The sequence below is a fragment of the Pteropus vampyrus genome, unplaced genomic scaffold, assembly GCF_000151845.1.
Source record: "Pteropus vampyrus isolate Shadow unplaced genomic scaffold, Pvam_2.0 Scaffold200, whole genome shotgun sequence".
Taxonomy (NCBI): domain Eukaryota; kingdom Metazoa; phylum Chordata; class Mammalia; order Chiroptera; family Pteropodidae; genus Pteropus; species Pteropus vampyrus.
Genome location: NW_011888981.1, coordinates 207,232 through 221,501, shown reverse-complemented (window position 1 = coordinate 221,501; position 14,270 = coordinate 207,232). Strand labels below are relative to the sequence as shown.

Below are 14,270 nucleotides of genomic sequence, written 5' to 3'. Positions count from 1 at the left end.
CTCAAGCCCCAAGGCTTCCTAGGAATCACCTGTGCCTATCTCCCCCAGGTGTTCTTTCTTCTTGAACACTTGCAGGGCAATCATTCCTATTGCACAAATAATCCTTTTATATGCACAGCCAAATTTTGGCTTTCCATAATGTCTCTTCATTAATCCTAACTCTTCTTCCAAACATAAAACAATTTTATATTTTCTCCTTGAGCTATAAGCATCTGTTTATTTTCTTCTCTTATTTTCAAAGGAAAGCTTTGATATGGCTGAGGAAAAAAAATGTTTTTCTTTAATGAGATCTTGTTAATAAAATTACAAATTAAAAGGTAGTGGCATAAAAATATAGTGGCATGCCTGTTTGAACTTTTTAAATAGTCTCTATCTCTGAAAAGTAAGCAGGCTAAGGTGTCAGGCTACCAGCCCATATATCTGAAAAAGGACATACACACCGTGTACTGAGAGCCACCACAGTCTTCAGGTGAAAGACTTATCATTCATTCCTGTGATTTAACTGCATTACAATTTAACAAGGATTTATCACGTGTTTCCCATGTACTAAGCACTATGCCATTTGCAGGGGATAATGATGTAAAATTCATCTGAGAAGTTTGATTACATTTTCCTAGATTACATTTTCCTGTAAGTCCCTTGGTGGATGGATGAGCTCCGCAGTTTTGCCCCTAATCATAAATTTAGCAATTGGACTGATCTTTAGAGGTCGTCCAATCTAACCTGTCGATTCATTAAAAATAAATAAATGTACTAGAGATTCTGTTCTTCAGGACTTCACCATCTAGTGTGGGAGGCAATATTTTTTAAAGAAATAACATGAAATAAAATTAAAAGCATCTACTCATTGGGTATATGAATAGTTCATCTGTCTGCCTCTGGAGATGGATTCATCCACCTCTACGATGTAACAGAGGGAGAGTGTGACCAGTATGGAGCTCAGAGGCAGAGTATTCAACTTCACCCAGGATGATCCAAGGCAGGAGAGGACATTTGAGCTTGCTTGCTTTATTTATTCTACAGTTATCTATTATCTCCTGCATGCTAAGAACTAGGGATAGGAAATACTAGGACATAGTACTTGTTCTCAATTAAGTTACAGTTGATCTTCATAATCTGCAGATTCCATATTGCAAATCCACCTATTCACCAAAATTTATTTGTAACTCCAAAATCAATTGCACACAGCACTTTTGCAGTCATTCGTAGACATGCAGAGAGGGACATTTGAGTCACTTAACACACACACATTCCCAGCTGAGATCGAACAAGGAGGTGCTCTACTTTCCTGTGGCAGCTCTTGTACGATAAACACGTGTCCTTTTCACAGTCTGCTTTGTGCCACATTTTCCATGTTTTTTTGCTATTTAAAATGATCCCCAGTCAAATGGGTGAATGTGGTCAAAAGGTTGAAACTTCCACTTATAAAATAAATAAGTTCTGGGGATGTAATGGACAGCATAATGACTACGGTTATCAATACTGTATCATAGATTTGAAAGTTACTAAGACAGTTATCACACACACAAATGGTAAGTATGTGTGGCGATAGATGTTAATTAAACTTATTCCGATAATCATTTCACAACATACACATGTATCAAATTATTATGTTGTACACCTAAAACTAATACAATGCCAAATGTCAATTATACCTCAATTTTTAAAACTAAACAAATAAAATGGTCCCCAAGTGTAGCACTGAAATGCAGTCTAGTGTTCTCAGTGCAAGAAGCTTGCGATGTGCTTATTGAGAAAATACAAGTGTTAGATAAGTTTCCCTTAAGCATGAGTTATAGTGCTGTTGGCCATGACTTCAGTGTTAATCAATCAATGATTCGCTACATTCAGAAAAAGACAGGAAATTTATTGATCTATATGTGAGTCTGCTCTGGAAAATACTAAAGTAACATCTATAGTACATGTTGAAGTTATGGAAAAGTGGCTGAACTTATGAATTCATGAAATGACAACTAATTTTTTAAAAAAAGCATAGTGGATAGCATCGTGAGGCTGAAGGCAAAGAAATTTATGGTAACATTACCCAGGGTCAGGAAAATGTTAAGCCTTTCTCAGATCGGGTTTTATGATACAGAAATGTTGCATATAATTAATTGTTTGTAAGAAACATATATTAAATTAGGTGTCTTCAAACAGAAACATACATGAATCGAGTTTATGTATTGACCTATTGGTGCAAATGCTGTGACCGAAGGCCCACAGGAGCCTAACCCCATATTTCCTCTAAGAGCAATGGCTCAGTATTTGCTGATTTGATGTTCACAGTGACTTTATAGAGACACTACAAACAATAGAGACGCCATTGTTTATGCAGTATGGGAAAGAGATGAAAGTCCAAACTCAAGGACAGAAAGGATGGGAGAGATACAAGAGATATTTAAGAGGTGGGTCTGACAGGACATGGCATTTGATGAAGGTGTCAGAGTGTGTCAAGAATGCATACAGCTGGGATGACTACATGAGTCAGAAGAGGGACTACGGAAGGGAACATGGGTGGTTGGGTGGAGCAGGTTTAGAAGATAAATGACTTCAGTGTTGAAATATCAAACCTGAGGTAGCTGTGGACTACCCCCATGTATCACAGGGTGCCTTCTAGATGGAGATGTATGGAAGTCATTGTACATGTATCTGGGGTTCAGTAGAGGACCAAGCAGTGTGCATGAAGCAGCTGCTGGCATGTGAGTGGTCAGTGAAGTTGATATCTCCCACAGAAACACATAAATTAAGTTAGGATGTATGATGGAGATGGCACTCTGGGGAATACCAGCTTTTAGAAGTAGAGATGGACAGAAAAAGAAAGAAGACATCTTTGTTTCTTTAATACTATTAACTGAGTACCTGCAGGTGCCACATACTGTGCGAGGTGTTTGGGTTAGAGAAAGCTGAGTCAGGCTTAGAAGCGGTCAGCTGGGAGTCAGGGAGACAGGTAGCTGGAGCTTGGACGGTGGACACAATTTGGGTTTCCCAGATGAGGGAATTAATGAGCAAAAGGGCAAAGCTAGAAAATCAGGAAATAGTGAGCAGCTCATTCTCAGTAGAATATAGCGTGTGCGCACGCGAGAGAGAGAGAGAGAGAGAGAAAGAATGAACATGATAGGTTGGAATTAAATTATAAATGGGCTTTGAAAGCTGAAATATGAAGTTTAACAACAGCAGCCTCTGATAAGTTTTGAGCAAAGGGATTCTGCAGTCAGAGCTGAACACGAGGATGTATTCTCTAGCAGATACACATACAAACGGTATTGCCGAGAACCAGCAAGAAGTAAGGGGGCCTGAACTCAGGGAGTCACCATAGAAATACAGTGGAGGGAATAAAAGCAAGTGATCGTATATAAAGGAATTCGTGGGACTTGACTGGCAGGCACTGATGGGTTCTAAGTCAGTAAAGATGGAATCCAGGTTTTGAGCCTGTATAGCTAGGAAGCAAGTGAAGCGTTTACTAAAATTAGTCTGTAAGAATATGAATCTGAAAGCCCTTGTACTTGTACTTAAGCTAAACACCTGCATTTCTCCATTCTATGGTTTGCTTTGTTGTTGTTTGTTTTTGTTTAATCCTAAACTAGAACTCGGTTTTCATCTGTTGGCATTTCGCCTGGTTGGGTTTTACCCCAACATTCACCTTGGTTGAGCTTATTTTAAACTTTTCTTTGTCTTCCCTGAAGGTAGCTGCTTTGGTTTTGTCTAAGAAGCAGCCCGTGCCTCTCATATTCACTGATACAGTGAAAGATAGAGGGGCATCTTTCCAGCCTCTTTACGAGTTCTCCTCTGATATAGATAACCTTGAGATAGCTAAGAAGATCAGAAAATAGGGACAGAGTAAGGGGAGGGAGGAAGCGGGGACCAGCTCCTAGGTGACTGCACTGCCAGGTCCTACGAAGGACTCACTAGGACTCCACTGTAGGCCCCCTCAGAAATCCCCTTGAGACTGCCTAAAGCTGCTTCTTCCTGGATCCGCTCCTGGTGTTTGTGGAAAGGCTGTTTTTAAAAATCTTCTACCTCTCCTTAGGGACATAGTAACCTGTGGCCAGGACCAGCCACATAATTTACTGGGACCCTTCTTCAAAAAATTTTAAGAATTTCAAGATGGCAGCATCAGAGCACTGAACGAAGTGCAGGCTCCTCTGGAGTATGGGGGCCCTGGGTGACCTGTGAGGTTACACTCCCATGAAGCCCCGCCAATGGCTGAGTGTCAGTGCTTCGTGAGGTGGGGTTTTACTGCACATCCACACTTCATCCTGGGTGTGGGCGCACACAGACACCTGACAGCACCCTCATCCCACCCTGCACGCCTTCCACCTGCTCATAAAAGTTTTTCCACACCCTCTGCTCAGCTGCTCCCAAGCTTGTTCGAACAATTTCCCCAAAAAGACTCCTCTCTAGAGAAGGAGTCTCATTCTGTTTCTCTGCTTAATTCACTCCACCTCCTCTCTCACTATCTTTTTTTAGACTTCAATAAAATAGATGTTGACCTTTTGAGTGAGATTTGAATATTCTCACACAGTCACAGGAGCCACAAAATGAAAAAGGTGAAGGGATGTCTTTTATTTGACATGAGTGTTAAGATGCAGTTCCAGTGAGAGGGGTAACCCAGGGAGTGGCTAACAGTGGAGATTTTCTTCCTGGAAAGAAAGGTCTGGGGTCAGCCTGGGACCTCCTTACACTTGCAAAATCCCACTTGACAACAGTCCTGCTCTTTAGCAATATGAATATTCCTAGATAAGGAAACTGAAGCCCAGAGAAGTTAAATGACTTCTCAAGGTCACACAGCTAGAAAATGGCACAATCAAAACTAGGACCCACACCTTCTGATGCAGAACCCACCCCCACTCTCCTCTACATACACTGTGGATGAGCCCAGTCCTTCCATCTCATCAGGACTTCTGTCTACACTGGGGCATTTTATAAACCAAAGCTTAAGCAGCTTCCATTCTATGTGTATGTAAAAGAATCAACTATGATTTCTGCTTTCCTCCAAAAGTAATAACTTTCCACCGAATTTTTATTTCTCGTTCTGACTCTTCAGTGACAACCCTGCTACCCAATTTAACCTCAAGACTCACATGAATTCCCAAGATCTGAAGGCAGCCGTAGAAAAAATTACCCAGAGAGGAGGGCTGTCTAATGTAGGTATGTGATCAGATTCAAAGCATTCTGTCTTGCTACCATGGTTCTCTTTCTACATGATGGTCTTCTAATATTCCATATAGGAGGAGGAAATAATAATCCATCCAGAAATGACTCACGCTATATCTGTATCTTTTCTAAAGTATTGTCATAGATTCAGGAGGCAAGAATCATCATCACACATATGCTGGAGAGTTCCAACATGCCTGATTCCTTGGGGATAAGCAGGACCACCATTGTGACTGTTTCCTGGTTGGTCTACAATCATCAACTATTTAACGTTAAGCTTCCTAACCAGTTCCATTTGGAAAGTCCCACAGTGCCTCTTGGTAATCTTGCTCTAATCAGCTCCTGTTATGGTGATGACCATACCAAGAAGTACATGTTCTTGTCTTTGAACTGAGTCTCCTGTGAGGTCTGAGCCTTGAGGGAACTGGGACGCCAGAAATCCAAGGTCTAGTCTTCAGCTGGCAGTTCCAGAAACTTCATTTTATCATTTCACTGGGCATTAAGAAACAGTTTCACGCTAACCAAGCTCAAAGGCTGCCAATGAGCTATGCCCATGTATAAATTTATAAATTGTAGTCTGGCTTTGGAGACCCAGGAAGGGCTGATTGTCCACTTCCCAGGGAACCTGTCTCTACCATCGAAGTCCAAGGAAATGGAGAAGTGAGCCACAGGCACTTGGCATGGAGCACATGCAGGAAGATTCTAGGCTGTTTTCAAAGGTGGCTTCTAAAGGCTTCCTGCAGACCCAGGACCTCCAAAGACCTGCCTCTTTTGAGATCAGGAAATCACTTTCTTAACTCTGCCACCATAGTCTCTTCAGGAATCTGCTTCAGCCAGGGAGCCACCATGATCAGGAAGCTTCTGATACAGTTGCCAGCTCCAAAACTATGCCTTGCCTGCACCATTCACACCCACAAAACAAATGCTCTGCATCTCACCACCTCGGCACCAACAAAGCTAGTGACCAAACAGAGGTGCCTGTGCTTACACTGCCCCAGAGGAGTCAAATACTCTACAGATACCTGTCAGCAGAATCAAAAGTACAGTCCCTGCCTCACTTTCATCTTCTAAATCTCATGAACCTGCATCGATTCATGAAACTAAAAGAAATCCAGAACTGTGACTGCGAGGGAGTCTCAACAATGTAGTTTTCAGATTCCAGCCTCTGCTTTCAAGACATGCTGGATGGTGGATGGAATGTGTTTTGAGCACTAATTGACCATGACCTCCAAATTTAGGATTGGGTGAAGTCAAGGTGATCTTATGGTTCCCTGTGCTCAGTCTACAGGCATCTCATATTAAACCAGGGGAGACTACTGGGTGCCTTGGGCCTTGGGGGAAATTATCCCTTGGCTATAAAAGCAGTTCTCAGCAGCCAAAGTTTTCCTTCAGCAACTGTGTTCTACACAGCCAGGTCACATGGGTTCTCCAAGACATTTCTCCAGCAACTGCATATGTAACCTTTTGATTCTTTCATTTGACGGGTAAGATTATACTAGCCAGTGGAGCCAGGATGCTGGCCCAAACCAGAAAAGCATTAAGTGTAATGACATTACCCCTAGTCTTAAGAAGGTAGTTCTTAATTTTTATTTAGATCGAGAACTCCTCTGAGAATCTCCTGCAGGCTATTACCCTTCTACCCAAATAGATACTTATACACACAAAACATTGTACAACTTCAGGAGACTTATGAATACACATCCCCAGTGCCCCAGAGGTCCACAGAAGCCAGATTAGGGTCCCTGTCTTACTGTAGGCAGCTATGCTGACTCTAGGGTGACCAGTCATCCCAGTTTGCCCTGGAGCATATGAGTCTTTCAATGCTAAAACTGGGGAAGTCCTGGCAAACTGGGACAGTTGGTCACCGCCGCTGACCGCCGCTGACTCAGAAAATTCCCCGAGACCCCAGGCAGTACAAAATGTGTGCTTGGGAAAGGAATGTTGGAGGCTTCATTATACCTCACAGCAGTACTCTCAGCAGAGAAAGATTGTTGTCATGGAAATCTAGGCACAGAGACGTGGAGTGAAATACCTAGGCCACACAGCCAGTAGGTGGCATGGCCAGGGCTAAAACACAGTCTCTCAGTTCTTAGTGGGAACAGCGCCTCCCTGGCCAGCCAAATCTGTGCCCTAGCATAGAACTGAACAAAAGGTACCACTGAACCCTGGATCCTGCCCTCCACACCCAGCAGCTCCTGGAGCACCGGGCTCACTCCAAGCTGCAGGGGCCAAGCAGAGGCTCCTATCACTCCAGGTCAACTCCTCCCGCCCCACGCTCTCAGAGACAAAGTGGGGCCAGCTTAGGGGCTGAGTGCGGTTCCAGCACCCAAGCAGAAAAGGGACCCCTTTTGTTTCCATGACGGTCATTCTCACCGGCTTGCTGGTCCCTAAAGCTTTTTTTTTTTTTTTAATGTGAGAAAATTAGATGTTTGAGGCTTAAAGTGATACTGGAGAAGGAAATGGATAGTGGTGGCGGCTGCACGACACCGTGAAGGTACTCAAAACCACTGAACTGTATACACCTAAAAACAACTGATGTGGTAGGCAAAGAAAGTAGCAAGGGAGAGACTGAGAGCGTTTTCCTGAACCTCTTCTTGCTGCTGTGATCTAGTCCTATAATTGTAATCAGCATAATCACTCTAAGCATGAGTTTTCTTTTTCTTTCAGGCCGGGCCATCTCCTTTGTGACCAAGAACTTCTTTTCCAAAACCAATGGAAACAGAGGCAGCGCTCCCAATGTGGCCGTGGTGATGGTGGACGGCTGGCCCACAGACAAGGTGGAGGAGGCTTCGAGGGTTGCAAGAGAGTCAGGAATCAACATTTTCTTCATCACCATTGAAGGTGCCGTTGAAAATGAGAAGCAGTATGTGATGGAGCCCAACTTTGCAAACAAGGTATGAAACTGCCCAGAGACCCACCAACACAAGGATCCCCTGCACTTTGCAGCGTTGCAACAGCCTCCCAGGCCATGTTTCTCGTTCCTTCAAATGGGTGTTAAGCTCACTTCTAGGCAAGACAGCCTCCAGTGCGGGACTAGTACGTCTGGAACCTGGAATGACACTCTCAAAGCAAAACCCCACAGGTACCTGGTGAACTGAGGCCAGCACCTTGGAAGGAGCAGAGTCGCCAGGGTCTCACATAGAGGCTCTTCCAAGCTCCTCTCACAGTGCGAGGGGCCTCAACCAGGCTGCCCAGTGAGCCTTCACACGAGCATGCATATGGGCACACATACACTTGCTCACACACGCATGTGCACGTGTGCACCCTGCAAATTAACCAATTGATAAACAAGGACAAGGGGACATTGAACCAGGTCAGAGAGATCATGTTTTCAAACACGCTCCTGCGCACTTACTGTGATTTGCACGAGTGCCCTGCGCTCAGCCACTGGTTTCCTGTCCACACCCAGCACCACCCTCTCTCCACCCTGACTACGCTGGGCTGCCTGGTGGGGAGCCCTCCTCTCTGCCACTGGTTAGAATTTAGCTCAACCTCGACACTCATCTCGAATGTCACCTAGTCCATGGAAAGTTCTGTGAACCCCATTTAGGGTTTTTCTAAACCAATTAAAAATATTTCCTAGGATACTTTTAAGTCATTTCTTGTTTTAAAATAATTTTTTAATTAGACGAGTTCATCTGGAGTCATCAGGTCTGTGACCCCTGGAGAGGCAGTGGCATGGAGGAAACGTCACACTCGAGCAACACCAGCCCGGTCTCTTCCAGGGGCACACCGACCAGGCGGCTCGAAGTTATTTGCAGCTGCCTGACATTTTTCCTGGAACGAGCTTGGGCATAAGTAAATAAATACTCATTGCCTGAAGGCAGGGCTGTCTGGAGAACAATATTTGAGTTTCAAAGGCAGAGAGATTTGTGTTCCAGGCTCAGAGACTCAGGGATGTCCCTTCCCAGCTGGCCCTCAGTTCATTCCTTCATGACAGGGAGATTGTAATTCCAGTGCATAGGATGAGGGTGGGGATTTAATGCGAGAATCTCTCTAAGAGCATCTAGTGCAACACCTGACACACGTGTGGGACCTTTTCTCGCTGGGTACAGGGCTGCTCTGGAAATAGTACTTTAGCTATTTCTCGTGTGTGTCTTGTGTCCGCAGTCAAAACAAAAGCTTTCTCTAATCCTCTCAAGCGCTGGTGCTCACCAATGCCAATCGAATGGCTGGCTGTCAGCACAAATGAACTGAGGAATCTGCAGAGGTATGAATATGAAGCTGTAAGCAGTGCTTCTTCATCTGTCCCTTTGGATTTGCTTAATGGATGGCTCTCCACTAAACAGACCCCCAGCTGAGGGAGCGGGAGTGAGTCCGGAGATAACTTGAGGGGTTTCTGCCCCAGTGAGTGCCCAACTGGGTGAACCGAGATGAAGAAAAAGCTTTAGGAGGACTAACTAGTGCAGAAAACGAGAGTCTGTTTGCTTCTTCCCCTGGCCAAGGGTAATGGTGACAGACTGGAGAATTCACCCCCTGACCTAGTGGGCATCCCTCCCTCTGTCTTCCAGGCTGTGTGCAGGACCAACGGCTTCTACTCGCTCAGCGTGCAGAGCTGGTTCAGCCTCCACAAGACTGTGCAGCCCCTGGTGAAGCGGGTCTGTGACACTGAGCGACTGGCCTGCAGCAAAACCTGCTTCAACTCAGCTGACATCGGCTTCGTCATTGATGGCTCCAGCAGCGTGGGAACGGGCAATTTTCGCACAGTTCTCCAGTTTGTGGCCAACCTCAGCAAAGAGTTTGAGATTTCGGACACGGACACGCGCATCGGGGCTGTGCAGTACACCTACGAGCAGCGGCTGGAATTTGGGTTCGACATGTACAGCACCAAGTCAGACATTCTCAATGCCATCAAAAGGGTAGGCTACTGGAGTGGTGGGACCAGCACGGGGGCTGCCATCAGCTACGCCTTGGAACAGCTCTTTAAGAAGTCCAAGCCCAACAAGAGGAAGTTAATGATCCTCATCACTGATGGGAGGTCCTATGATGACGTCCGTATACCAGCTATGGCCGCCTATCACAAAGGTAAGCTGGTCTTCTTGGCCGGTCTGGTGCTCGGCAGCCCTCTGCAGCTCAGTGAGATGGTGGGCCAAGGAAGGGGCTGTCTTTTTTATGCATTGGTTTTGTCTACCACCTACTAGGATGTTCAAAACCACAGAGGGTATTATGAGGAGTATAATTAAACACTGAAGGCCCCTCTGAGCAATGAAGAAAGAACATGGCAGAGAGCACCAAGGTGTTTCATGCCCTGGCAAATCCAAGGCCTGCGATGACGGGGAATATCAACCCTCTCCTTTACGTCCTACACCCTGAGTCAGTGCACAGGAAGGTGCAACACCTTGAAAAGGAATTTGACTCTTTAGTCTCTATTGAAGACCACCAAATTGTGTTTAAAATTTGAAGAAAACTGATATTTTCAAAGAGAAGTACTATTTTGGTAATTAGCAGCTAACTAGTTGTTGGGGGGTTAGGGAAGACCTCAAAGAAATGTTCATTCAAAATATTTAAAGCGACATTTCCATATAAAAATTTATAAGAGGGCAACAGAGAGTTTAAAACCATGAAAAAAAGAACGAAATATTTTTATACATTTTTAGAAAATCAGTAACATTTAATGCCTCTGGCACAGAATCTATGTATAATGACTGTTTTGAAAAGCGTCATATCATGAAAGTACAACCAACCTAAAGAAAACCTCAAGTGGTCCTAGTAATGATGATAACAAAAGTAAACCACGTAGTCAGCAAACACCAGCGTCCTACAGATAAGTGTTAATGAACAAGACTCACTCAGGGCAGGGGTAGTTTTCTTTCTTCTTCTTCTTCTTAATTTTGTTTGCAGTACCTCAGGTATTCTTTAAAGCTGCTTTTAATTCTTCCTGAAACAAGGAAGGACAAATATAAAAAAAACGAGTCTTAAAACAAACAAGTAGTCCTGGAAACCAAAAGAACCAGACACCAGGTTCAGGCAGACATCTCCCAGTGATTTACCCCAGTGGAGCCTGTGGGGCATACTCATAATGACAGAATGGTAGATGGCCAGTGGGCCAGCAGTCACAACGTCCCTTGTGCTCACGTCAGCAGAGCGCAGATGGTTTAAGGCTCAGAAGCAACCTACCCAAAGTTCCAAAGTGAGTGCTCAGAGCCAAAGGGGCCCGCTCTTGACTGTAAGACTCCTCTGTTTTCTCCAAACATCTGTCCCCAGCTCATGTTCAGCTCCACTCTCAATTATTTTTCTAGATGTACCTCCTTTGGGCCTCACCCAGAGGGTGTCCTTGGCCTTCTCCTTGTCAAGAGAAGTGCTGACTGAAAAAGATGTTCTGGGAGCTACAGGGGCTGTCATATTCTGGGCAGCTCTAAGGAACTAGGACCAATAGATGCAAATTACATGGAAGCAAGGAGCATTGTGTCCCTGGAAGTGTCCGAGCCAAGGCTGGGTGAGCATCTGTCAGAATCACCAGTACAAGGTTCTCCACAACAAGGATGAACTCAAGGATTTGAGAAACTATATTTCTAACAGTGTTTGCATTGTCTTTATTGAGCAGAAATAAGGGCTTAGTGTATGCCAGCCCCATTCTGCAGCAAGCTGTTACTCTGCCACTTGCCAGCCTTTTAAAGCCCAAAGCTGAATTTTCCCAGTGTAGACAATATTAAGAGGAGACACTGAAGAGGTACGAGAAGAGACTAGCAGTATAATTGCAATTTAATGAGGCACAACCATGTGAGGTGTCGATGGCTCTCCAATCAGCAGGACAGGGCACTCAGACACTAGAGATAGTGACAAGCCACTGTGGGTAGTTGGGAGAGAGATGCCTGGGGAGGAAGGCCATACCCAGGCTCTGCCCTCTGTTTCACGGCCATCTTGCTCACCCTATTCTGGATAGTCTGAAGGTGGTGTGGATATAGTCTTTTGCAGAGTCAGGTCATGTAGCTGCTGACCAGATGCCCCCAACCCAAATCAAGAACCATAAACCAGGCAGTCTCCCAGTTTTCTCACTGAGAATAGATGCCTCGTCTCTGGATCTGCCCTCTGCTCCCTGGGGCATCCAGCTCCCTGTTGCAGTCTAACTCCTTTAATCCCACTCTACTCTTTCCCACTTGTATTTAGACATCCTCAAGTCTCTCTTCCTAAAAACTTTTTTTTTTTTTTAAATCTCTTTGGCCCCATATTCTGCTCCTGTTACCACCTGCTCCTCCCCCGTGCAGCTGCACTTGTGGAAAGGATTAGCTACGTGTGCTTGTCCCTACATCTTCATTCCTTCTTCACTCTCGACTCACGGCAATTCATTTGGTTTCTTTGGCAACTACTTCCATGAAACTGCTCTCTCCAAACTACCAATGTCTTGTCTTTGTTTTTTGCTAAGTTCAATAAGCACTTTCTCCCCCATCTTTTATGACTTCCCTGCAGCATTCAATATGGTTGGCCACTTCCTCATCTTGAAACCCCTTCTTCATGGCAGTGATGGAGCAGATGCTGGGTGGCTATTTTTTTAGATCCCTGTGGAAGAATTTCTGCACTGGCATGAACTTGGATTCTATGGCTTGTAAAGTCATCCTCAAGCCTAAAGTGATTGAATTCTACTGTTTTAGTTAAAAAGATCTTGAACTGACTTTTGATGCATTTAAGACTCTGAGATTTTGTTTGGCTCTACACACAGATACAGCGGGCTTGTGCCATGTGGTGTGACCTGCATGGCAACAAAAATTTCACTTGTCCCAAAATATCATTCCTTTTGCTGCTCCTAGATATGAAATTCTTATCATGCATTTACTCCATTGTCTTTTTTTTCCCCCTCAAACGACTATAAATTCCTATGAGCTAGCAAATATATCAATCTTGTTGCTTTTGGCATTGAGCAGATGTTCATGCTTTGGGGCATATTTCTGATTTTTGGATTTGGTTGCATTCAAATGCAACAGGCAACAGAGCAACAGGAAGGCAAGGATTCATTAGCAGGACCTTTTCTTGGGCACTTTTGCTTCATCTAAACTTTGTCCCTACAGGAGTGATTACCTATGCAATAGGCATTGCTTGGGCTGCACAGGACGAGCTGGATATCATCGCCAGTTACCCTGCCAAGGACCACGCCTTCTTTGTGGACGAGTTTGACAACCTCTACAAATTTGTCCCCAAGGTCATCCAGAACATTTGTACAGAGTTCAACTCACAGCCTCGGAACTGAATTCAGAGCTGGCAAAGCACCAGCAAATGCCGCTTTCCCGACTGGCTCTGGGACACCCTGTGCTCTATGGGGCAGCAAGGCACATGGGGCTTGGGAAACGATGTGCTGTTATTATTCCTTGCCAGTGTGGTGTTTCATACTTTAAAACTTGCAGTTAGAAAGATGATCATAAATCTGTAGAATGAGCCAAAATGATACATCCTTCTGAGGGTGCTGGGGATTTTAGATTTTGACAATTGTGTTCAAAATAACTATTCAGAATAGAGTACAACACTTATGACAGGCTTAACCAAAGCTTTTGTGAGGTTATTTTATTTTTTATTTCTCATTAGAACTCTGTAACTCTCAACAAGTTTCATTTTTGTCATGACAACATAGGAGTTGCTTAATTAAACATTTAAAAGAACATCATGTGATCATTCTGACGGTGTCATGAGTAGTGTTCACAAGATTTGTGGCAGGGCCACCATCCTCTGCTCTTCTTGTTCCCCAGAGCACTTGCTGTGCACTCACTCCTGGTCCAAGGTGACAACACATCCATGGAGGTACAGAGAAAATGTGGCGGCAGCATGGCTTCTCCTGATTTACCTCCTTCTCTATTATCTGAATCACTGTGTTCCTGCAACCTCTAGCTTTAGAAACAGGTGGGAAATGACCCAGGAGAACCAAGTTGATTTAAAATTGGTGCATTAGGCTAGTACAGACACTCTCAGCTCAAGCTGCACATTAGAATCACTTGGAGACCAAAACACTTGTTCTCTGGCCCCATCTCAATACCAGCAAAATCTGAGTCTCTGGGAAGGGAGCCTGATGTTGGCCTGTTTGAAGAGCTCTCCGGTGATGTTGAAATGCTGCCAGGACTGACAACCACCAAGCTACCTCTGAGCAGGCAGTGTTATAGCTATTTCCTGGGAGAGCCCTATTTATACCTGTT

The 14,270-nt window shown here is 44.5% G+C and overlaps 1 protein-coding gene across 2 annotated transcripts in view; it reads left to right on the top strand.

Moving 5' to 3' along the window:
• The window catches only part of VIT (vitrin), a 94,172-nt gene extending 80,423 nt beyond the window's left edge, over positions 1-13,749 (top strand). For both annotated transcript variants that reach the window (XM_011372091.1, XM_023537795.1), the window contains 4 exons: positions 5,045-5,148; positions 7,822-8,048; positions 9,666-10,179; positions 13,158-13,749. In XM_011372091.1, coding sequence (XP_011370393.1) covers positions 5,045-5,148; positions 7,822-8,048; positions 9,666-10,179; positions 13,158-13,336 — 1,024 coding nt within the window. In that variant the 3' untranslated portion in view covers positions 13,337-13,749. The remainder of the gene's footprint in view (positions 1-5,044; positions 5,149-7,821; positions 8,049-9,665; positions 10,180-13,157) is intronic.
• Positions 13,750-14,270: the final 521 nt, after the last annotated feature.